At 45.8% G+C, this 25,821-nt stretch overlaps 1 protein-coding gene across 4 annotated transcripts in view; it reads right to left on the reverse strand.

Annotated features, from left to right (window-relative positions):
• LOC122720852 (amyloid beta A4 precursor protein-binding family B member 1-interacting protein-like) overlaps positions 1–25,821 on the reverse strand; it is a 115,673-nt gene that overhangs the window by 14,821 nt on the left and 75,031 nt on the right. For 3 of the 4 annotated variants that reach the window (XM_043947885.1, XM_043947886.1, XM_043947884.1), the window contains one exon: positions 6,705–6,804. In XM_043947885.1, the coding sequence (XP_043803820.1) occupies positions 6,705–6,804 (100 nt within the window). Of the gene's footprint in view, positions 1–6,704; positions 6,805–11,116; positions 11,180–25,821 lie in introns of those variants that run through there. The other variant, XM_043947887.1, reaches the window with a different exon arrangement.

The following is a 25,821-nucleotide window of genomic DNA, read 5'->3' on the forward strand; positions in this document are numbered from 1 at the left end:
TAACTCGAATTTTATCACACCGCGCGCGCTTTTCCATTTCGCTTCTTGACAATCCAATTCTCTTCTTTATTAAGATAATTACATCCATAGTTACAAAGAAAAATTACAATATTATCCTCCCGGTTCTCAGAATCACTTTGTCACAGATCAATACACGAAACTTAAATAGTAAAAAAAGCATTGTAGGACGATTACATACGTCGTTCGTCGACGTCAATTACCGCACAATATACCGACCACAAAAGGAGCAAATACCTCGTACGAAGCAAATACCCTTAATACGTTAACGCAATTGATCGAATCACGATGCGGGATCCGGGAAGCGTAGGATCGAGATTAACGGATCCAACAAACGATCCTATCAAAATTTCTAATTTTCCTCGCGAAGAACAATCGTCGATCCTCGACACGCGTGCGTTCCCACGAATCGAACAATGTCGAGCGCGCTTGTACCAACGAGACGAGCGAACAAAGGGACACTTTTCGCATTTACTCTTTCCATCCCTCTTCCTCCCCATTAATTATCCGCCCGATTTCGTTCTCCATCGGGGGGAAATTTCCACCTCGGATCCTGTATATCCGTTTCATCGCTTTCCTTCATCGCTCCTCCGCAACCCCCTCTGCCTGCCTCGAGCCTGCCTTATTACCGTTCGAACCACCGAGCCAGACGAGCCACGCGATAATTCGAACAGGTCGATCGTTCCGCATAGATAGGAACGGAAATGTGCCCCGGCTTCCACGTAATTAACGTTACCGATAATGTTATCGGTTTGTCGAGCGGGAACCTTTACTCTGCCTGGAAACAGGCAGAAGAGTGCACTTTCCTTTCGAGCAAGGATTCGAACGTTATCAGATTTTCGTCAGATCTGTGGCAACGGTTGGCCAGATAAGGAAATAAGGAGGTTCGATTTGATTCGGTTTGCCGCAAAGTGACAAAGTGCGCGCTGACGCAGCGATATTTTTCGCCAATGACAATCCTCTATCGGGCTTAATTGCTAGCTGATACACGTTCGCGCGAGGCGAACGACCGAAGAAAGAGGAGCCTATCGCGGTTCCACCGACAATTTGCAGCTTCTGCGTTCCAGGCCACGGGATTGATCGAGGACGATCGTTGAAACTAACGATGCGCGACAAGAAGAAGGTAATAAAGCTTCTAGCTTCGAGCGAAGAAACTTATTTGAACTCGACAGGGTTTAAAGTTTATTAAGATTAAGATTCAAGGGGATGGCACGTTCCAACAATGGACAGATCCTGGTATTCCGCTTGGTATTTCGATAAATAAAAATCTTATAAAGTGTGTTATTTTTTTAGGTAAAAATAGAAGAATCGCATTGCAGGAAAAAAAGTAGTTGAAGTTGAAAGAAGGAAGAGCGCGCGAATCGTGCGGGCAGCGCGGCAAAGCAGGCGTTGTGACCTTCGATCGTGTATAAATGACCTTTTGTTTAATTAACTAATGAGCCCCGCCCCGCGTCACGAATGACCCCAAGTTTTTAATTTAACACTGTCGTGCGAGCACAAACGCAGCCTTCCCCGCGTATTACGTTGCGTGTCCACGCACGCCCGAAAAACGATCGGCGATCTCGAGCCTAACCCCGATTTCCATTAACAACGAGCAAGAATAAATCGTATATAATTTTCGAAGAATCGTTTCTTTTAAATTTTAAACGAAATATCGATGTTTTTGAATTTTTACCGAATTTATGTGGAAAGCTACGCGGAATACCAAGATCTGTCCATTGCTGGAACGTGCCATCCTCTTGAATCTTAATCTTAATAAACTTTAAACCCTGTCGAGTTCAAGAAAGTTTTACCTTGCCATTCTTCTTTTTCATTTCTCCCTGAAGATTTACAAGAAATGAAATTTTCCTACGAATACCAGGCAACAAAATTAGCCTAGCTCAGAGACGAGTCGTGGAATTTTTTCGAGCGATTAAACGGATCGTCGCTCCACCAAGGAGAGGATCGTTAGGAAAGTATGTAATTAGGTTAAACGCGACAGTAAGAGAGACTTAAGTCGCTGATAAAACATTTGCATGCATGCACGGGACGTTAGGCTACCGTCAAATAACAATGACGCTCGGTTTAATGAAGTCTGTCACTGGACCAATCTGTAGTAATAATTTTTCTCCCGCTCGTTTCGGCGATGCACGTTTCTTTCCCCTCCCCTTGTGTTATCACGATCGAATAAATTCTTGGATGTCGCTAGGAAACGCAGGGACGATATATGGATATCATCCATAAATAAACGGCGGAGTTTAATCGGGAATTAAACGGGGTAAATTCGCGCGAAAATGTTAATTAATCGAGATAACATGTTAATTAATCGCGACATCGTTCAAAGCGTGCAAATCTTCTCCAATCGCGTTTTTCTTCGTTTCGAGTTGGATTATTAATTAAACACGCAGGGAAACGTCCCTCGACGTTTTTCATTTCTCAATTTTAAGCGTTGCTTGACGTTTATCGCGTGCCAACGGCTTCAACAAACCCCAAACCTCGAAGAATAAATTCATCCCCGAATAAGTAAGTAAGAAAACCGCGTCTCAGAATCGTAATAAAATTTACGGGGGGAGGGTGAATTATATATAGCACGGTGGAGGGAGGGGTTGACAGTGAAATAAACTCGCGACGTTATCCGTCAGAAGAGGAGGCTGGAACCTAATACGACCGGTTCGGTCTCGCGGCCTCCGGCAATTTCTGCCTCAACCTTTCCCACAGGATGCTCGTTCTCGGCTAAGAAGAAACAATTTGTCAAAGGGAATAAATTAGGAGAGCTAGGAGAGGAGATTTCCCTTCGAGCGCGATCAAGATAGGTTGAAAGTGGCGTAAAAAGTTGTTTGCCAACCGTTTTCCTCGCGCGCGCGAATTCGATTTTCTTATTCGATTCGTATCGCCTGGACGCGTGAAATTTTTCGAATTCCCATTTTCATCGAGAACAATCGAGAACTCGAGTTAAAATTTCATTATTTTCTTCGTTAGTCATGCTTGTCCCTCGTGCACGAACGATAAGAGGGAAGCGAGCTAGCACATCGTTTGCTAGCTTCTATATGACGGTTAATAAAATTATATTAGGGGAACCAACACAAAGGACGATGATCGAATGATTGAAACGTTAAACGTTCAAGCTTCGATCTCGATTTACCTGCTTTGTTATCGAATCGTTTGCCATTCGGTCAACTTGAAATTTGCATCGATATTATGCTACACGTATCATATCCATATTCCCTTTTGTTTCGCGAGTAAATTTTATTGGGGAGGGAAGAAAATAGTATAAAAAGAATTTTCCATCATATTCGCACGATACGTGCAAAACGTTGTTACGAGTCGATTATTTTGCAAATTTTAAGCTTCGCGCAGGCTTTCGCAATTTTATCCGGATTTTACTTATAAAACGAAATGAAGCTATTACGTCGATAAAAGCGAGGAGCACTCGCGACGATTCCTCCCACAAGAGCTACGTAAATGATAGAGAGCACGCGATTTTTACGACCGCGTTCACGAAGAGAATATCGAATTGTAAGAACGTATAAGAAACGTATTCTTTTAACAAACATCCCTAAAAAAATTTCTCTAAAAACTCGTTAAATTCGAAAACCGTCTCCGCCATTCATCAATTGGATTAAATAATAAATATTTTCTGGCTGTCACCGTGGCTGTTCCAAGACCGGGAAGAGGAAATAAAATGCCGAAACGATGCGAATTGCGCGTATTTGGCCGGGCGATAACGGCAGTAACGAGCCGTAGAAATTCCACGTAGCCACCGGCCGAACGTTATATCCGGGAGGAGGAAAATGGCGCGGATCGAAACGACGCCCTCCCCCACCTCCCCGAGCTATTTTAATGCGTCGCGAGATGATTGATTAAATTTCTGCGAAGCCACGTCTCTGTAATTGAATGCGAGCTGCTCCCGATTTTTCCAAGAGCCAACTCTGCCCTCGAGAGACGCAATCCTCCGTCAAGATACCGGATGATCGCGATGGACGACCGAGCGTGCAATTTCGCCGGTACACGTCTCATCGTTCTCTTCGATCGAGCCTCGAAGAAGAGAGTTGCTTCTGCAACCGTTCCAAGCCAGCGCAGCGTAATACATCTATTCGAGCTGAGCTGGCTCCTTCGAATACGCGACTGATTCGCAGGGGGAGGGGGATCGAGCGAGTTTGAAACAGAAAAGAAGAAGGAAAAAAGGAAGACAATTTGTCCCCGAGTTACGCGAATATAAATAGAGAAGGTTGTAACGATAAACTGCGCCCCATAACGCATCCCTGGGATGGCTGGAACGAATAAAAAAGAGGGATTAATTTTTTATATTATACCCGCCGCCTCCCTTGAATTTCGTCAAGTTGCCAATTTTAGCCCCCCCACTGTCCCGTCTCGAGTTGAACGTAACGAGTCGTTAGAGTCCTTTGAGCACGCGTTTGGCTTCCTTCGAGCGCGCCTCTTTTGTGTCGTCCCTGCTCTTTCACCGCGCGTTTATTTTGTCGGTGGAGGACAAAAGAGGACGGTATTCTTAAACACGCTTGTTTCTTAAATAATCTTAAATAATTTGAAAAATTGTGGCTTCGTATACGGATCATTTGTCGTTCGGGACAAGAAACGACGTTTGAAGTGTTTCAAAGGTTATAAAATGAATTCTCTCGTAAATTAATTCGAACGTGTTCCACTCGGGCGTAAAATAATTTTAATTTCAGATAAGTTAGTTACAAATAATTATACGTTCCAATGATGATATATATATATATATATATATCTTCATCAGTGTACAACAATTTAATTAAAAATCCACTTTAAAATGTTTCACGGTAATGAAAACGAGTTCAATTTCATCGAGCGAGTAATTTAAACGATGTTTTAAAAGCCAAACGTTGATCGAATCGTTGATTCGAGAATGTTTCGTGCGAAATTCGCTTCGTCTTCCCCTTTGACGAGGCGCGAATGAAAGTCGAAGAAATAATTAACGGAAAAGTGTGGGAAGGAAGGGCGAGAGAGGCGTGAGAGAGAAAGAAGGATAAAAATAAGGGATTAAAAGAGATTATTGCATCGTATTAACGACACTACCGTGGTAATTCCGATTTCAACGTTGAACGCGCATTAATTAACGTGTACACAATTTTTTTTTTTTTTTACTGTCACTTCGTTAAATTACTTGATATTTTAACGCGTTAATTCATACTTATTCACCGATATCCATCGACTCTGTATCATTTTCATTTTTAACGCTTTCCCCATAAATTAAACGAACTTTTTCGAGGTGCTGCTATATCTATCGTTTCGATTATATTTTCAATGAAACGAAGAAACGAAACAATTCACTAAAGCTACGCTTCAACTTCGTTCCTTTCTCGATAACTTTGATCTCGATGTCGATCCGCGAACAAAAAAATTAGACAAATTTTTGAACGTGGCGCAAGACAAAGACTGGCGAAGAAAACGATCTTTCCACGAAACGACGACAAATTACTATAAACGATCGAAGAGAGTCCTCGGGCGAGGGAGGGGGCGCGTTAAGCACGGGATCGAAGCGAAGTTTTTTTCAGATTATCGAGGCGGTTCGCGACGCGGCACCATCGAGCATAAATCCGCTGATACGAGCGGGGATTTTCTTCTCTTTTCTCTCTCGAGCCATCGAGGAGAGAGGTTGTTGGAGCTAGTTCAAAAGATTGGAGATAAAGCATGCGGTGTAGGTGCGAGGAGAGTGTGGGTTGTCGGTGCAGTTGCAGCTGCCGTTGCCGCAGAATCGCCGCAGGGGACGGAGGGGGCTGGACGTGACCGGTGACTCGAGACACGAGCCGACCACGGATCACGTTCGACGAGCGTCCAATTTTCTACGCTTGACCCCGCTTCACGGAGGACCATCGCTCGGGGAATGTTTTCATCGCTTTTCGATTCATCCCTTCCTTCCCTTCGAAGGCCATTGGAATAATAATAAAAAACGCAGGGGAAACCGGAGGAATTAATAACGAGCCAGGCGTACGACAGATTTCCTTCGAAGGAAAGTAATTTACACCTGTTATTCCCCGAATACATCTCCTCGAATTTTTTTTTCTTCACAGACCTCGAGGAAGATCGACACGATCGAATCCCAAACGGGTCGTTTCGAGTTTCCCTCGATAAACTCGCGATCACGCGACGAAACGCGCCCGATCAAATCTTCCACCCACATTTGCGTCGCCGTGAGATATCACAAAAAAAAACACCGAAAATTCCTCTTTACCGACGCGCCCCCTCGTCCCTCAACCTCGTAGAAAAACTCGTTTTACCGTCGACTCGATTTCAACAATGCGAGTCGAGACAATTCGCGACTCGATTTAATCGGAGGGAGGGCAAGATCGACGAAACGAACATCCTCGTTTCCCTCGTTTCGCCGCGTCCGCGTCCCCGAGGAAAAACGCGCCACAATCTCGCGGGGATGAAACGCCCCTTTTTGTCCACGCTGCCCGTGTTCGTTTATTCACGAAGCACAAAATGGAAGAGGGTGAAGTACGTTGGAAAAACTGTCCTACATACGGGGGACGCGAATCGGATATAGGCGCGGCTGCAACTTTCACGAGGGTGAACAAAAAGAGGGGAAAGAACTTTGATTTCTTTTTTCTTTTTTTTTTTTTTTCTTAGGAAGAACGGATAAAGTCACGGATACGGAAATTGCACGGATAGACGTCGTGTCTATCAACCAGTGTGTCTATCAACGCTTATGAAAAAAGATAGCTCACCTTCCAGATTCGCCATGGAGAACCTATAGCTGTCGATCCTCGGCGTGTTGATGTCCGAGTTGAAAGGCCTGAGGGTCGCTGAGCTCACATTGTCCAGACCCTGGAACAACATCGATTCATCGTGACGTTAGCGGGTGAATCGATCTTTATTTGCGCTTCGAAGTGGCTCGGATAATTCGGATTTATTCTCGACGCGTGCGAGATTACAAATACGAATTTTTTCCTTCTTTTCCTTCCTCTCGGCCAGTTCTCAGCTGTTTCCGGTACAGAAATAAATCATTTACCGGGGCGTCGATAATCGAGCACGTTCCACGAAGGAAACACTACCAACTCCCCACCACTTGCAACTGAACCAGAGGCGAGGACGCGAGCTGAATTCGTCGTTTCTCGCACGAACCGCCGATATTTCTCGCCGCAACCCGGTAATCCGCTCGAGATCCTTTTACGGCCAGACTCGGCTGGAAATGCGATTTGCGCGAAACCGTGGTGTGGCTCACTCAATTTCCTACGATGATGCCTTCTCCCCCCCCTCCTGCCCTTCGATCGATCAATTCCACCAAGCTTCTCTGAAATTTCAAGACGGGCCAGCCACTTCGAGAAAGGATTTTGTTTGGAATGGGAAATCGTAGGTGAAGTGGAAGGTTGTTCTCGTTTCGCAGAATGCAATGATAACGTTCCTGCTCCCCGCGTGTCGTGAGGTGGCGAAACTTGCCTCTTAAAGGCACGTGTTTGGGCAGAGAGCAAGTTTGCTTCCGTTACAACGGTGCTCTTCATTTCGAAAATAATGCACGTTTTCATAATCGAGGGAATACGAAGAAAAAAAGTCGTAACGGAATAATCGCACCTTGTCAAAATGTTGCAATCTTTAATAATTTCTATCGAATCGAGCTGATATCGGGATTCTATCGCGGCGTGGAAAATAGTTTAAAATCTTCTTCTTCTTCTTCTCCTTCCTCTCTTTGGCGGTGGCGCACAGCCAGCGGACTTCCGCGTTTTCAACCATTAGCCGTAAATAATGCGAGAACCGAGTCGGTCGCTCGGTCGTGTGTACGTGTATGTGTGTGCATGTAACCGTTCCACGGCGGTTAATCAAGCAACAGCTCCACACGGTGGACACACAATGCCTTCGGCTTCGACCAACCTGTACACACACGTCTATATACACGCGTGTAAATATATATATGTATACACAGAGCGAGGAGGAACACGAGGCGAAACGTTCTAACGGATAGGAGAAAACTGAGCACAGCCGTGTTGTGTATACTCCGTGTGTACACGTTTCGCTACGCCTGATAGATCGCCTCCTCTCCGTCCCTCGCCCCTGTCCAACCACGTGACCGGAGGGCAGGCGCACGGGATCTCACGCGGGACCCGTGTATGTGTGTGTGTGTGTATCGGCGATTCTTCGATGGCTGGCTTCGATGGTCGAGGCGGGTAAGTTGCAAACTGATGGGGTGAAATGGTGGCGTGTGCGGCGTTGCTCGTCCAATGCTTCGTGACGGCTTTACCGAGCGATAACGATACGTGAAAGAGATTTTTTTTCGCACCAGGGGATTCGAGGCAGGTCGATGATGCGTAGTTTTTTCTTTCTTTTCTCTCTCTCTCTCTCTCTCTCTCTCTCGATTATTTACCCAGGCAACGAACCGATGGTTTTAAAGCTTTTCTCGAAATCTTCGCGGATTTCAACTTTATCGATTAATTTTTAATCCGGCGGAAGCCGAACAGCAACGTTCGATATCCTCGCTTCGAATACTCGTGTAAGAAATTTAAGAAAGAAGATAAGCGCAAAAGTGTAAAATGAAATATTCCCTGTAAAGGGAGGAGTGTAAAGTGGCGATAAAACGCGGAAAAAGCTGTTGCGTTTCACAGGTCGAAGAAAAATTGTTCATTTTCGAGTTCACCCAAGTGCATCAAGCCCCGATAAATCGCACGAGCTTAAGTACGGAGAGGGAGGGAGGGAGGCGCGTTACATCGATGGCTTCTCCCGTCGACGACGAGTCGACGAGCCAAGCGTGGGTGTGAATGTGGTGAACGACCCGGTAACCACCATTCGGCCAACAGGCACAACAATTAGATCCGACCGGATAACCCGAGTCTTCCTGTAACGCGAAACTCGTCCACGGTTATAACGTAGCTCGTATCTCGCGCGCCCCGGACCATTGTCACGGATATTTAGCGGATGTTATTGAAGTTCACGCGGCCAGATCGCCGATAGGCCAACAAATTTCTACGCTTGTTCCGCTCGTTGAGGAGTTAATCGATCCGCCAACGATCCTCGAAACGGCCGCGTGGGAGTGAGGAAGCGGGAGGGGAGGGATTCGACTCGACTCAGATCTTATCCTCGGAGGAATCGAGTTTCTCCGAGTCGGGAGGAGGATACGTACGGTCGAAACGTCGGTGAGTTTAATTTATACCGATTTCGAGGGCCGATATCGTAGCCGATACGATCGATTTATTCCTCGAGTAGGATGCACGTATCGAACTGGGTCAAAACCGACGATTTTTTTTCTTTTCTGATTTCGTGAAAATTTCGCCAACGGGGACGCGCGTTGGCGACGAGATACGAAACCGCATAAACGGTGACGGAGTGGAGGAAGACGCTGGAAGCGTTCTCGAGAGGGTAGGCAGGGAAAAACTCCCTCGAGACGTGTTCTCCACCGATGATGAAATAATTTGTGCGCGCTCGCCCTTACATTTTTCATGGCCACGGGCTCTCTTCCGGGCGGCGGAACGGCCGAGTGAAAAGAGCAGAAAAGCTCGCACTAGCCGAGTGTCGGTTTACCCGAGTGCAAAGAGCGGGTTTACTCTCGACTCGAGCCGACTACTACTACGCTCTCCGCCCCTTTCACGCTGCCCTCTCGAGGACTCGCGCTTTTTCCCCGCGAAAAACCCAAAGGAGAGAGGAGAAGAAAGACCGCCAATTTATTCCCCTCTTTATCGCCAAGCGATAAAAACTCGCTTCGAACTTTTCGATTTAACCGAAAGCAATAACCATCCGAGATTAGTTGTCTCTTTCTCTCTCTTTCGAGCGAGAAACTTTTCACGTTGGAGCGGTCTTGAGAGGGAGACATTAGGGAAACAGCGCGAAAAAATGGCCGGGAAGAAGGTTTAAAAAAGTTTGGAGGGTATACTTTGCGTAAACTCGCGTTGCCAAGATAGTGGCAAGAATTCTTCTTCCTTTTTTTTTTTCTCCTGTCGACTCCCTAAAGATACGTGTAACAAAAATTTTCCATTCGAATGAGAATGTGAATAGCTGCTCGATGTATAAGCACGCTTAATCGAGATGCACGCAAACAATGCGCGACGCGCGATATTTCGGCCCATCGAGTAAGAAAGCGTGTCCCTCCTCCCAGAGGATGAATTGTGGAGAGATCGTAAAATTGGTGGAGAGAGAAGAAAATAGTGGCAACAAATTAAACGCGACTTGGACCATTTCCATCTTATGGCTTATGAGAAAGAAAAAGGGGATTCTCTCCTAATCCTAAATCTTGATCGCGTGAAAGATGGAGAAATTCCGAGTTTATTCGCCCGATTTTTTTTTAGGCCGGATTAAGGGGTTGGAACGAGGATAAATAGGAGTCACGTTTCGGGGAAACTCGAATTGTCGCTCGAATTCGGCTACAAAGAGGGGGAAAAAAGTAGCACGAGTTCGTTTAATCCTCTTCTTGGCTCCGGATACGAAGAGATTGGCTTCTTCTCTCGCGCGAGAAAGATACGTGATTTGTCTCCGTCCTCGGAAGAATTGCCGAAGAATCGGCCTTTCTCCTCCGATTGGAACGTCTCAGTGCCAAAATTCGTCGTTTCCACGAATCATCGACAATACAAGCGTCGAGTACTTCGAGAGGCGATTAGGTTAAAAATATACGAAAGATATTTTTTAATCACGAATTTGAACAAAGTGTGTAAACTTCTTGTAACATCGTATACTAAAATAACTCGAACGAATCCTTTTGAAAACTTTTCAAGTTGACAAATTGTAAAAAAAGTGGGGAAAGTAATTAAAATGATCGATTCGCTGCGAGGTTCCAAAAAACTCTGTTGGGAAGATAGGAATAGGGAGAATATAGGGAGAAAATGTCTCGCTCATTGAGGCCATGTTCCCGCGAGATGGTCACGCGTTACACGTAACGTTGGCGTTTTAAACGCGGAAACCGGTTAGGGAAGTATATAATCGTGCACGCGTTCGCGGAGAGCCTATAGAGAGGAAATCGAGTTACAATTTCTAGGAACCCGTTCCACCTGAGAGAGCTCGACTTAACCCGACTTCTCTCCTACTAATACACGCATAATTTCGTCTCCCATTCTATTCGTTTCCTCTCCCGCGTATCCCTTTATCCCGGCGCGTTATTGTTCTCGGCTCGGGGCAACAAGGGCCGCGACCCGGCCGATCGGATGGTTGGCGCAATACTCACGTCCTCCTGCGCCTTGTTGTGGCTTTTCCATCGGAAAAACCTGTCCATTTGGCGGCCTTTGCCTCGTTCACATCTTCCAACAGCAATTGCCTCTTCCTCCTCTTCGGTGATTGTCGAAAATCGGTCGGACGGGCGAGTAATAATCCACGACGATTATCCCCGACATAGCAGGCGAACGATCGTGGAAAAGGGATGGAAGAAATCGATCTTGGAAAATTCCCAGTTAACTTGAGATCACAGAAACGGGAAACGAGATCGTCCTCGCTTCGAATCGATCTTGGATCCCTCCTCGATCGAGGCTAGGAAGGATAGGAGAGCATGGCACGAGGAGGAGGGTAAAACACCGTGTACCTGGCCGAGGGATCGTTTAGCAACGATAGTCATCGCGGGGGACGGTCATGGGCCTTCGTTCTCAACAACGTCCAACCTCCTCTCGAGCGAGGACCGGGCTAATGAAATCATCGGTCCGCTCGGATTTCCTCCCGCGCCGACGGCGTGTGCGATTTCCGGTTATGGGACAGCCCGTACAGGAATCGATCACATCGATCCCACTTCGACGTACAATTCTTCCGATGATCCTCCTTCCGAATCTAAGATAGAGAAACTGCCGACAGCATAGTTTCGCCGACCGATCGACTCGAAATCGCACTCAAATTCTTTCTAGAAAAGAACGTTTTCTACTAGAATTCTTCGTCCGCCAATTTTTTTTTTTTTTTTTTTTCACCGTCGATGCGAAGAGACGTTGGACACGACGTGCGAGATTTTCTCGAGATCTCGAGGAGGGAAGGAATGCGAGGAAGGACGTGGGACGATCGAGATTCGAGAAGCGGAGGAGCGGCGACTACTGGCGTGGTATTGCGAACACTGGATGGCGATCCGCGAGGGATTCAACGTGGAGCCGGTCGCCTCTTCGTCCCTCGCCCTCTCGATTCCCTCGAACCAACTCGAGAGGAGATGCGGCTATCCATCCCTCTTTCTCTCCCTGCTTTCCCCTTTGCTTCCCTCTGCGTCCAGCACGCGCATGTGCGGCTATCGATTCCGCCTGTTCCCGCAGGAACACAGGACCAAGCCGATGATGCTTTTCCCTGCGCAATGCCGCGAGGAAATCGTCCTGCTCGACTAGCCTGTCGGGGACAGGATAAGGGAACCGAATGGGGGTCGCCCCTTCGAATTTTACATTTCGAATTCCATTTCTCTTCCGTAGTTTACTTTTGTTTTTTTGTTTTTTTTTTTTTCGTATAATTTAGTAGAGTAAAATGGTTTTGTATTTAATTGGAAATTTGTACGATGCGAAAAAGGATGAAAAACTTTCGCGATTTATCGTTTTACGAACGGGAATGAATATCGAAACGAAGGATCGTTAATCGTGTTTTTCAATTCGCCACAAGCGTCCCGAGCCTGCTGATTAAACTGAGCTTAATTAAAAGGATTTAACGAACGGCGCGTTCCGACTTTGGGCGAATTTAATTAAAGATGGAACCGCACCGATGCACACCTCGGTATAATCTCTCGTGCGCGATTTTTCCCAGTGCCCAGTGGGCACAGAGAAAATTTGTCTCTATAAATCGCGTTCGAAACAAATCGTAATTAAAGGGGACACTAGAGCTCGTTCGAATTTTAATAAACGAGAATTTTGTCAGAAAAAAAAATGTACAGAATACTTTTCCTAAAGAATATTGAAACTCGAGACCAAACTTTTTCACCTATCAATCGAAGGATAATTACTAAGGCTAAGAATTACTTTGCGAATTCTTTGGAAACTCGTCTTCCTAAATTTACCAAACTACATCATATTTCGAGCGACGGAACGTGCAAGAACGAGATTTCGGGATGGAACTCTTTTCGCCTCTTTCGAATTTTCCTTTTGATCGTATTCATCACCGATTCGACACCGTTGACTCGTTTCTACGACCCCAGCTGCGCGCGACGCAAGCAACCCTCGAGGCCGGCGCGCACAATTCACGGGGGTCGAATTACCCCCCCTGGAACGGAGAACGCGGGGGTCGACGGGATTCGGGGATTGGACCGGCAGATGCATTCATTCAGGTGCCGCATTCGAACTCGTTCGCGCACCTACACACGAACCTGCGTAACCGAGGGGGTGGTTGCGACAACCCTTCGTCATAGATTGCCCGTGTCCAACCCCCCTGTTTCGAAAAATTCTCGAAGCTCGATAACTCCTTTCGATCGACTTTTTCCCTTCCAGTATTTCCATTCTTTTTCTTTTACCCGTTGAATCCTTTCCTTCCGAAGGGAAATAGAAAAATCCAAAAGTTTGATTCGAAGGTTAAGATTCTCATCGCTTCGCATACACTTGGTTAAATACTTTCTCTCTAAATGCGAAATATTTTTTTCTCGTAAAACTAACGAAACGTAAAAGGAACGAATCCGATCGTTTTTCTCTCTCTCTTTATATNTATCTACGTCTTTCCTTTTCTCTTACCGTTTTCGCGTGAAAAATTCTCGTCTACGATATTTTTCAATTAAGCCGGCTGGTAGGCTCGGTTCGGAGAAAACGCGCAAAAGAAAGGAAGCGCGAGCAAACAGGCTTGTTCCTCGGTTAATGCGTCCCGTAGCCTTGACCCGAAGCCGCGTTTGCACGAAAAGTCTAAAGTCACAGGCGGAATGGATCGATCGGCGGAGCACGCTCAAACATACTCGAGGGGCGCGCACTTTGCTCTCCGACTTGCTCTCCTCTCTCTAACAACCGCCTCTTCGGCTTCCATTATCGTCGTAACACACGATCCAAAGGTACCTATTACCGTGTGTACACACCGGCCACGCACACACATACACATCGTATAATCTCACCGCCGGTTGTGGTTCAACCCCAATTAGAGTTTTCGAGTAATGGAGACAGTCGGTCGTGGCGAGTGAAACGCGCTGGTAAACGGCATCGATCACATCCGTTCCCGGAGATAATCACGCTGCAACGTTGCAGAACAATCTTGATACCATGTATAAATTACGTCGTGGAATAATTCCCCCCGTACAAATTTCGATCGATCGGAAAAGGGATTAAATAATTGCTTCCTAATCGCGACTTTTCCCTCTCACCAATTTCCATTTAATTTCATTTCGTTTAATTTCATTTCGTTTTTTTTTTTTTTTTCTTCAATTTCATCTAACCGCTATGGAATTATATTTGAAAATAATTTTTAAATTCAACGGAGATTTATTGAAGTGTGCTCGCAGGGAAACAAGAATAAAAAGAAATCGAATTCTATCTTCTCTTTTCGAACAATAAATCGTTTATTCTTTATTTATTCGAATCCGTCGAAGAAACTTCTCTCCCCTCGATAATCCATCGCAATTTATCTCGCGATCAGAAAATCAGAAAATTCAAAATTGATTCGTTTATTTCGTCGTGTTCGCGTGCAAAACGTCCACGAGAAATGTGAGAAACTGCAAGGAGCGAGATACGGTGGAGCAAATATAATTATAGACTCGTTGCCGAGGCGGTAGAAATCGGCCGAGGAGGAACACTCTCGTTGGTTTCTAAGGAGAGGCATAAGTTTAATTCTGACTCGAAAACAAGTAGAGGAGGACTCGTTCGATGCTCTCCCGCGTTTCACCGCGAGAACGATTGCAACGAACGTTTTGCAACGCGAGAAAAGTGGATCGCGTTCAAGAGCGAGTTTCATCTGGTGAATAAAAATGGATATGAAACGGAAGATGAATCCGTTAGAGCCGAGGTTAACACCTCTTATCAAGATTATTATTCTCGGTGGAAAAAATTCAGGAAGGGTGAAAATTGAATTTTTCGTTCCATCGGGTTTATCCGCCGTCGAAGGCGGATCCGTCAGTCGCAGAAAAGCTGTTCGAGACGGGACCGATATTTCGAACCAATATCCAATACGAAAAAGCAAAGAAGATTCGAACGATTCGCGCGCTCGTGGTGGCCGTCGATTCGACGACGAAGAAAAATATATTCGGCACTCGCGGGAGGAATAAACATGGGCTGTCGGCTAAGCTGTCGCGTGCTTCCATATCTGGTGCACGAAAATGCATTCGAGAGCGAATGCACTCGAGCGACAATGCACGCGGCACTAGAGACTTGCGTGTGTCATCGCTCCTTTCTGTCGTCGATCACGAGATATCGACTCGTCTCTCTCTCTCTCTCTCTGTCTCTGTCTCTCTTTGCTTTCAGAGAATGAAAGGCCCGGCCGGAAATTAATTGGACGTGAAACGGGAGGATTGAACGCGTTGGAGAAAAGTTCGAGTACCTTTTTTTCTTCTTCTTCTTCTTCTTTTCTCTTTTAGTTTTGGAAAAAAGGACGAAAAGGAAGGATGGACAAGCTCGAAAGGTGAGCAAGTTTGATTGACTTGCAAATAACTTGATACAACAACAAGCCCGTCGTCGCACGTTGATCTCGATTTTGTACGAGACTAATTTCTAAAATTTCGTTTCATATTTGATGTTCACCGACAAACGCGTTTCCTCCAATTTCCATTTCTCACAATTTGCTTCCAGAAATTTTGCAACCAGCTGTTGCACCCGGTCCCTGTCTACTACTCTAGATTCTAAGCGCGATAGGACGTATCGCTGCGCGAGGACGTTCTCGGCCCGGAAACGAGAACTCCTTTAAAGTTGGCCGCGTGTCGTGCGATTCTTCGAGGGAACGAGGAACATCCTGCCCGAGTAAAATGATAAATTAGACCCCGTGTGTCTAGGTCCCTAAAAACCGCCGCCCTGGCGTCCCTCCCCCGCCCAGCCCAATTCTGCCTTCTCTCGTTTCGCCGTTTCAACGAGGGCACCCGCACAAATTTCCGACCACGAGCGAAAGAAAACGATTTGCTGGCAAGATGTAGCCCTTCAACCTCGAACGGAGAGGAATGGCATTAATTGATTTCGACAGAGAGTCGATTTCGATCGGATAAATAAAAATCGGAGAAAGGGAAGAAAGTCGAAACGAGAAAATCGACGAGTGTCGATCGATCGTTGGAGAATCGTCACACGATCGACAAATTAGATCGGAGGCTTCTATCCAGAGTGGCTCAAACCTACCACCCTAATATTCGCTCTGGAATCGACGTTCGCAAGGGTGCTATGATTAATTGTCACCGCCCTTCGACAATTCTCTGTTCGAGACGAAACCCTTTGCCGTTGTGCAATCGGGCTAAAAGCGTGAATGGAGGAACGCTGTTTGCAAAGTCACGCGCATGCAAATCTTCTCCGAGAGAGAGAGAGAGAGAGAGAGAGGATGGGAGAAATTTGCCAAGATTGGCGGATACAGTTTGTCAGGACGAAAATATCCATCGTTCTTCCGATAAATTATCGGAAGCTTGTTTGCACGGAATTATCTCTGCCCTCCTACGAAAACAACGGCACGTTTGTTTCAGATTTTACGGCATCGGGCTTCGTTCGATAAACAGCAGCCTCCTCTCTTTCAAACCTCTCTCGAGCATACGTGCCCTATCGTTCGTAAAGCCCATTCGCACCATTTTCTCCGAACTTTTGACAAATCGATGTTGGTGTCTCGTTTGTTCCATCATCGCGATAGACGCACGGATGAATTTTAAGAGAGGAGGGGGAGGGGAGGGGAAAGAGTTCGAAGGGGTGCACGTGTGGTGCACCCCTTCATCCAAATTCACGAAATATAAGCATGAAATCATTCTCCTTTGCGGATTACGCTGGCTCGTTCAGCCGCGTTTCCCAGCAAAACTGGCTCAAAGGGAATGGCTAAAAGGCAATCCTTCCGCCCCTCCCATTTCCTTCCCTCGATATCTCGGTGTCGTTGTTTTTCCAACGTTGTTTCTTTTTCCTTTCTTTCTTTTTTTTTTCTTCTTTCCTTTTCTTTTTTGGGCCTCGCGTCTTGGCATCGGCGCTCGCCCGTCCATTAGCATTATTAAGGGTGGTTTCGACATCCTTCCCCTGCCTGGCGCGGTTAAAAGTATCGAAGAGTCGCGGACTCGCTCGGTCACTTATTGAAATGAGATCCGCGAAATCGAAATCGCGAGCGAGAGGAGGAGAAGTTATATAAAGTTATCGCGGGAGTGTATATCGATAGAGGGGAACGATAGATAGAGAGAATCGAAAAGTTATCGAGGAGAACCACTCGACGACAATGCCGAGAAAACTTTTTCTCGCCTTGTAAGGAACCTCTCTTCTCTCTCTTTCTCTTCCTCCTCGTTCTCTTTTCTTCTGCTTCTTATCGACGCGATACCGCGTTTTATTGATATTTCTCGAGCGGCTGGCATTATCGAACGGGCATTATCGAAAGGAGGAAATACAATACTCCGAGAAAATACTCCGAATTCGAACCGCGCGAAACAAGCTCCTCTTTCCTCTCCGCTCTTCGGATTCATCGAGCTCGAATACGATCGAAAAGCAAAGAGTTTTACAGAAATATACAAAGTCATCGAACCACCCTTCTTTATCTCTTATCCAACAGTGATAATCCAAATTCCTCTCGAAATTTGGAGCATCGCCGAGAACAGGATTGAGAACTCGATACGATCGAAAATTGGAAAAGCAAAGAGTTTTAAATATACAAAGTCATCGAACCACCCTTCTTTATCTCTTATCCAACAGTGATAATCCAAACTCTCGAAATTTAGAGCATCGCCGAGAACACGACTCAGAACTCGATATGATCGAAAATTGGAAAAGCAAAGAGTTTTATAGAAATACATGGAATCATCGTGAACCACCTTTCTTTATCGATCCAACAATGATAATTCAAACTCTCGAAATTTGGAGCCTCGCCGAGAACACGACTGAGAACTCGATACGATCGAAAAATGGAAAAGCAAAGAGTTTTATAGAAATACATGGAATCATCGTGAACCACCTTTCTTTATCGATCCAACAATGATAATTCAAACTCTCGAAATTTGGAGCCTCGCCGAGAACACGACTGAGAACTCGATACGATCGAAAAGCAAAGAATTTTATATAAACGCACAGAGTCATCGTGAATCATCCTTCTTTATCTATCCAAAGGTAATAATCCAAACTCTCGAAATTTGGAGCATCGCCGAGAACACGACTGAGAACTCGATACGATCGAAAAATGGAAAAGCAAAGAGTTTTATAAAAATACACGAAGTCATCGAACCATCTTTCTTTATCGATCCAACAGTGATAATTCAAACTCTCGAAATTTGAATCGCCGAGAACACGACTGAGAACTCGATACGATCGAAAAATGGAAAAGCAAAGAGTATACATAAACGCACAGAGTCATCGTGAATCATCCTTCTTTATCTATCCAAAGGTAATAATCCAAACTCTCGAAATTTGGAGCATCGCCGAGAACGCGACTGAGAATTCGATATAATCAAAAAGCAAAGAATTTTATATAAACGCACAGAGTCATCGTGAATCATCCTTCTTTATCTATCCAAAGGTAATAATCCAAACTCTCGAAATTTGGAGCCTCGCCGAGAACACGACTCAGAACATACAATCGAAAAGCGGAAAAGAGTTTCACATAAACGCACAGAGTGATTCTTTATCGATCCAACGGTGATAATCCAAACTCTCGAGAACGCGACTGAGAGAGGCCAAGATCCATCCGAGCGCGTGTTTTCTCTCCGCTCCGAGGATCGGCGACGATATCGTTTGCGGTTACGCAACAACCGGTCGCTTGTATAACAACAATGAGCAACACGCGTGCACGCGCTTTTCCCGGGTTAATAATAGCAGCGCGTTCTAAAAACCGCGCGAGCTCCAGCTCCACGAGCTGGGCGCTCGATCCGTCCTCCTCTACGATCCTCTATTGTCCCGTTGAAAAATTTCTCCTTGCTCGATTGATTTAATGAGAAGCAGCAACGAGACAGACGCGTCGTCGAGAAGATTGACTATTGGTTGAAAGGCAGGGAAGAAAGAAAAGAAAAGAAAAGAAAAAAAATCGAAGAGGAAGAGAGTTTTTTCTACGTCGTTCATTTTCACGGTCGATGACAAATTTCGACGCGACGACGAGCAAACAGGATGCTGCTTATCTCCACTGTCACGATAAACGCGATGCGCACGCGAGCCGTGTACGCATCATTTTTCCAACCATCGTTCGATACGAGGATAACCGGTGGTAATTTCAGGACTACTACTTCCTGTCGTCGCTTTCTCTCTCTCTCTCTCGCGATCGATCGATGACGTAAGGTTTTACTACACCGATCGAATCGTATCTCCAGGTGTTCTTAATTATCGATTAAGCCCCCCTTACACGCTATGGGTTTCATATAAAATCGATGTTGGCTACGAGTAACACGCTTTACGCCACTTATAACGCTCGAAATAGACAATAGAAGACAATTAAATCACCCTCTGAAAAGGGTATACTCAATCTTTTCCCCAATGTGTTTTTACCAATAATTCGAGTTGAAACAAGGTACGTCCACGTTGGGAATCGGTTCTCCACGAAGATCGGAGGAGTGTTCGAACGGGAGAGAAAGAGGTTCGTATATTACAACAGCGCTAATTACGCTGTGGTTAAACTGTTTTATAAAATTCGAAAAACCTGTTAACAGCGTTTAAACTCGACGTTCGTTACTTATCGTTGGCGAGCAACAACACTCGCGTTCTGCGCCACGATGCGTCACTTCCTCCTTCCTCCATCGAGAGATCCGTTATCTCGGTTGATCAACACCCGGATTATTCGTTGCGACGTCCATCTTCGTGAGAAATGGATTTCCAACCGCTGAGGGGGAGAGGGGAGATTTCCAACCCAAGAAAAACCTCTCTTTCTCTCTCTCTCTCTCTCTTCCTCCCTCCCTCCCTATTTTTCCAGGTTTTTTCATCTTCTCCCGTTCCAGTTGGCACGGTATCAACGTCGTTCAAAAAAACTGACGAGAAAACGAAGGGGAACGGGCCTCTTTTCCCGATACATCATCACCCGCGACGAGACAAGCGAGACGAGCCGACAGGGATTGGAAATAACGCGCGTGAGAGAGGAGGTTTTTCCGATTCGGGTTATCCCCGAACGTGCACGAAACGTGGCAACGGGATGCTCGATAAACTTTTAATCGACCACGCCCTCGTCTCATTGTGCGACCCGGTAATTGGAAACCGTGCTGTTTATTCGCGTTATTGCCAACAGAGGGGAGGGGAGGGGAGGGGGCAGGGAGGAGGGATGTCGAGGATTTGGAACACGATCGATCGGAATATATCTGCTGTGTGGTGAGGGGAGAGTATCGTCGAATCGATATAAATCGATTTAATTCGAATCCTAATTTCAATTCGAAGTCGAAGAATTTCGTTGCGAAAGAGTCGGCAAAGCGAAATGATCGAGCGTGATTGCGATACAGCGGCTCGAGTAAGCGTAAGTATTTCTTTATGCAAACAAATTTTAATTATTATTACAGACGTCAGAAGCTCGCCAATTAATCTCACGTTAGTCTCGAGTAACGAGAGATTAATTGCGATGATTCCGTATAATTAACGAACTTTTCTGTGTAATCGACGTGATCATCGCTCGGCGAGATTTAATTTCTTCATTATTCGGGGCGAGGAACGGGGATCATAATTCCTCCCATCTTGCGAACGGATTTCTCGAAAAGGAAATTAAAAATGATTGCGTATGCGTATACGATAATAAAACTTTTAACGCGAGATCGAATTCGAAAATTACCAGCCAGTTTGCGAATTGAATTCGAAATGAGAACGTATATAATTGCGAAACACTTGTGCGCGCAGAAAACGGTCCAATCTCTCGGTGGGAGGACTAGGACGGCAATTGGACGATATTGGTCCGCCACCGGGGCAAAATTGGATCGTTTCGAGGAAGTGGACACTTCAGCAACGCGCATGGACGCTCCAATTCGTTGGTAATTGAGCGACGAGAGGCAAATCTCGTCTTCCCTGGCTCGCGCATTACACCACCGCGCCGCTTCCGGGTCGAAAGACGCGCACCAACGTGCGTTGGCAAACGAATGGAAATCGGGGGATTTACGATTCCCCATCGCGGACGATATCGAGTCGACGAATCGAATCTCGCGCGAAATTCGAACGTTTCGTTGTTCGAGCAATATCGGAAAATATCGTACGAGTTTCGTCGTTTTGAGAAAGAGTGAAAATGATTGCCTCCTTTCGAGGCAAGTTTTTAGTAAAAATTTTAGTAAAAATGTTTGAAAAGGAAATGTTCAAACTTCCCACTCGATTCGTATCGAATGGCGAACAGTTTCGAATCGGTTTAAAAAATAAATCACAGGAGATTGGGAAAGGCAGAAGCCGAAAGTTAAACAAAGGAGAGAGTGGACAGGCCGATTCGACAAATTCTAATCCCGTGGAAAGCGCGGGACAAAGCTTTCTGTCCTCTCGCTAAGCGAGAGAATCGACCCGGCCTCCACGCATTCAACCGAATTTCCATTCGACCGCGCCACGCGAATCCACGCGAATAAATTCGTTCGTTTTATCCGTGTCGTTTCACCCTTCGGGAAACTATTTTTATTTTTCCTCTTCCTTTAATTTTTCCAAAGTTTTTTCCTCCTCCCCCCCCTTCTTCTTCCGTGCAAAATCCGTATGAGTTTTCGTATTTCGGATTTGGAAAGATAATCCAAAGTTTAACAGAAAAAGAGGGAAAAAAAAAAAATATTCGTCGCCCGAAAGGATTTTGGCCGATTCGATTTTGCGCGGAAGGCATTGTATATTCTTATTCAAGAAGACAAAGAAAGCGAGCAACGCAGGAGGAGGATTCCTTTTCGCCTCGACTGCAGCTGCAACGTGCTTCCGCTCGTTAAGCACGTCCCGTGGCATTTCCACGCATCCCAATCGTACATCGTGGCCCGCCACCAGTTTAAATATAGCCGGCCGCAGCCTTCCTCCTCCAACGGTATCCCCCCCGCTGTTTCGCCGATTAGAACTTCCCTTAACGGTTTCGAGGGATCGGCGACGGAAAGAAGAAAAGGCGTTTCCTCCGCGGATGCGCGGAATTTTGGAAAAATAAAAGGCAAAAGTATCGCGAGGCCGAGGGTAAGGTTTTGGATTTAGATCAAGGGGAGGGGGGTAAACTCGATGACTCACGATTCGTCGAGTAAAAAATGAAAAGAATCCGCGAATCGATCGCTTCTCGAGGGACGAAATCGATTATCCCTCTCCCTTTTTTCGGCGATCGTCGTAACAAAAAAGCGAGGAAAAGGAAATATCGACGGATTTCGTTCGTACGAAGCGAGAATCCCTCGTCGTTTCCCAATGTAAGCACCTTGATAAATCAAAGGTACTAAAATATCGATAGGATCAGATTTTTCGGTTCTCTCGAAATAGACAAATCGATTACAATTTTCACTTAATTAATACCGTTTGGTTTCACTTTAAAATTTCGTTTACGATATTTGGAGCGATCGTTTGGAAAAATCGGTCGGTGCGCTCGCCAAGTGGATTATTCGTTTCATCTATCACCCGAGGCAAAATATTATTTCGATGGTCGATTATTAATAGATCGAACTCGGATTGGAGAACTGCTCGAGGTTCAAGTATCATCCTCTATTTTCGTCGACTGCGTGTCTCTGCACGCCCACCAACCAACCAACCAGGCCCTGACCGTCAAAGAAAAGCATCGTCTCGTCGCAAAAGCCGCTGGACGTCCACGGTTTTTTCCCGCGAAACAAGAGAAAATGGAATGGAAAAGCACGACGTTTCCAATAATAGTCGAACGCCGGCCACTATTTATAGATCGCAGTCGGTGCCCCCGGACCTGGCTGCATTCCGCAAACACGACGACCGTCTCGACACACCACCACCACCATCTTTCCAACCTCCAACTATATTCTTGGCCACCAATGATTCAAGTATAACGGAATTCGCTCATTCAGTCATAGTGCCCGCACTATTGACACGGGCCTATATAATTTCTGCCAAGATTCCACCTTTTGGGAAATAGAGAGTTTCGAACGTTCCTTTGATTCGTATAATTTCTAAGCAAATATATATATACATATACATACGTATGTAAAATATCCATCGATAGATTAAAATTCAAGGGAAGACTCGTCAAAGAAGATTTGAAGATCTTTGAGGATGTTGATAAAGCAACGATCGATCCTCCTCGGCAGATTTTCACGAACGATTTTCGATAAACGGGCGAAAAAGGCCGAACAAAGGAGAAAAAAGTGATGATGGTGGAGGAGGAAGAAACTTTCGAATCTAGACACGATTCGAAATCCTATTTGCGAGAGGTCAAAGGAAAATCTCGTTTTCATCCTTTCGATCCGTGAAAACGTTGCGAAGCCGTGAAAAAAGAAAAAAAATACACGAGGAGTTTCAGATGGAGCAATTTCAGCCAGTGGTTGACCATGGGGATTTGAACGAAGAACGGAGAGAAGGCGTTCCCTAACTGGAAAGTGGAGGGAACGAAATGACAGAAAAACCGATACACTCTGACAAAGAGAATGGAACAAAAGGTGGCCATGGGGAGGAGTGTATTGGAGGAGGGATCACGAACTTGGCAAGGATCGCGAGAAGGATTTGTCGGGTTTGATTCTCGAGAACAAACTGGTGGAACAAAGAGCATTGAAGAAGGTAGAAAGCGAGAAAGATCTTCTTTCTTTCGAAGGAAATCGCTCGACGTCTGATAATTCCCCTTCGACTTGTTCCTATAAAAGGAACTTCTTTATCGAGCTCTTCTTAACTGCACAATTCTTCACGATTGAGGAAGGAACGAGAACGAGAATAATATGCCGAGATGAAATTAATTGTATTGAGAAAATACGTCGATCGACGATATACACGTTTCCAACAAGCATAAATTTTTGAAGTGCGAACGAAACATGTGCGAGCCGTACTGTAAATAGAAACGTTCTCAAGACGTCGATGCACTCGAGGGCACGAGACGGTTTTTATTGCCTTTTCAAGGGTGAAACCCTCGCTATATATTTTACAGAGGAGCCAAAAGGACCGCGTACATAAACGACCCGCCCATCGTGTCGAATCCTTGCTACCCGAAAAACTAATTCCCCTTTCTTTCGAAATGAGATTTCCATTCCTAAATAGGCGAACGTTCGTTCGCGTCAAAAGCGAAAAAGAAGCTAGATTAGAAACGAAGTAAAAAAAAAAGCTGATCGACGAATCGAATTATCGAATTAAATAAACTCCTCTCTTCCCCCTTTCCTCTTCCCCGGTACACTCGATACAAACTCGATCCAAATTACAACGCTTAAATAATCGACTCGTTCAAAAATTGAAGGGAACGACTTTACAGACGATCGGCACGAACCTACCAATTTAACCAAACATTCGAATCACTTGGCCGCAACACGTTCGATCCAGTCAAACATAATGTAATAACAACGAAATAACTCCGCGACGGTACAGCAGAGCGTAGGATGAAAAGACACGAAATTTAAGACGCGAATACGTACGAGTGTTTTCGCGCTACGAAATGCTACGAAAACGCCGTTTATTACGAGTATTCGTGTCGATCGAGTGATAAGCATCGATCGGTTATTGGCCCGTGTCGTTTATCGCGTGGTCCTTGGGGCGAATCAGATACAGGAAAAAGGAGTTTCGCAAAAGGAATTCGCCTCGAACGATCGATCGAACGAGTATATCGGAGAGAAAGCGGGAGTGGCAAAGGTGTTAAAATAATTGCGCGAAACGCGAGCGACACGCTGTTAATCGAAGCGATCGGATCGCGACAAGCCCGATTATTAGCCGGAACGGCAGAGCCCCAAACTTTCTCCGCGCCTCGAATCCTCGCCTCGATCGCGCGACCGAAATTTCTCATTCCGATGCCGCGTGCGATCGTCGCGCGACAATGAGCTCGCGCCGGAGGAAACGGCCGCCGTCTCGCCGGGCGGAAGTGACTCGAGACCGAGTCGCGTCGCGGCCTTTTGTTTACAAAAACCACCTTCCCATTATCGCCGTCTCACGCCGTCTCCTTATCATTTCCCCCACTTGTCGTTGCTCTCCTATATAATAAATTATATACGAATGAAATCGCGATTTATCGAAATATTTCGAATACCATTCGATTCTAAATAAAGTACCACGAAATAAATGTATAACGTAATAATAATTAATAATTGCGCGCGTAAAACGATTGATTTACGAGGGGCCCTCCGTACGAGCGCACTAATAATATTATTCCGTGGTTCGTTTCGGTGGCACTTCTTACGAGCCCCATAAAACCCGATATATCCTCTCGCTGGTCATTTCTCATTCCACGTGGAGACAACCGTCTCTCTTTTTCCCTCCCCTCGTCTCGTTTTCGAGGACTCGCGTAGACGTTTATTTAAACGCCCACCGTCGCCCGATATTTTTATATACCGAGGCGTGGCAGCACCGTCGCCCCCTTCGTCTTCTTTCTTCGTCCTTTCTTCGCGCGCCCTTACGCCAGGGGAGGGGAGGGGAGGGGAACGGCCGAGGTAGCCATTTGTTATAACTTATTGTACCGATACCGCGTTTCGCCGTTTGCGTTGTTGACCTACGCCCACGCAACCACCGCGTTTCCCTCCTTTTTCCCTCCTTTCCCTCTCTTACTTTTCCTTCTCCCCTATCTCTCTCTCTCTCTCTCTCTGCGTTACTCACGCTGCGCCTCGACACGGGCAACCACTCTCCACTCGTGTCAATATTTTTCGTGGCAGAGAGGGATGATATTCCAGGTTTTTCATGCGATCACCGCACAATAGCGCTTTAATTGCGCTCCTCTGCCTTGACGAGGGGAAGGCCACGAAAGAAATAACGAATTAGTTTAGGCTGTTTGCATTTCTGTGGCTTCTCTTTGAATTTCGAGGTAATAATAGCAAGGCCTCGATTGCGTTTCTTTTCC

This window comes from Apis laboriosa, unplaced genomic scaffold, assembly GCF_014066325.1.
Source record: "Apis laboriosa isolate Shangri-la unplaced genomic scaffold, ASM1406632v1 scaffold13_cov153, whole genome shotgun sequence".
NCBI lineage: Eukaryota > Metazoa > Arthropoda > Insecta > Hymenoptera > Apidae > Apis > Apis laboriosa.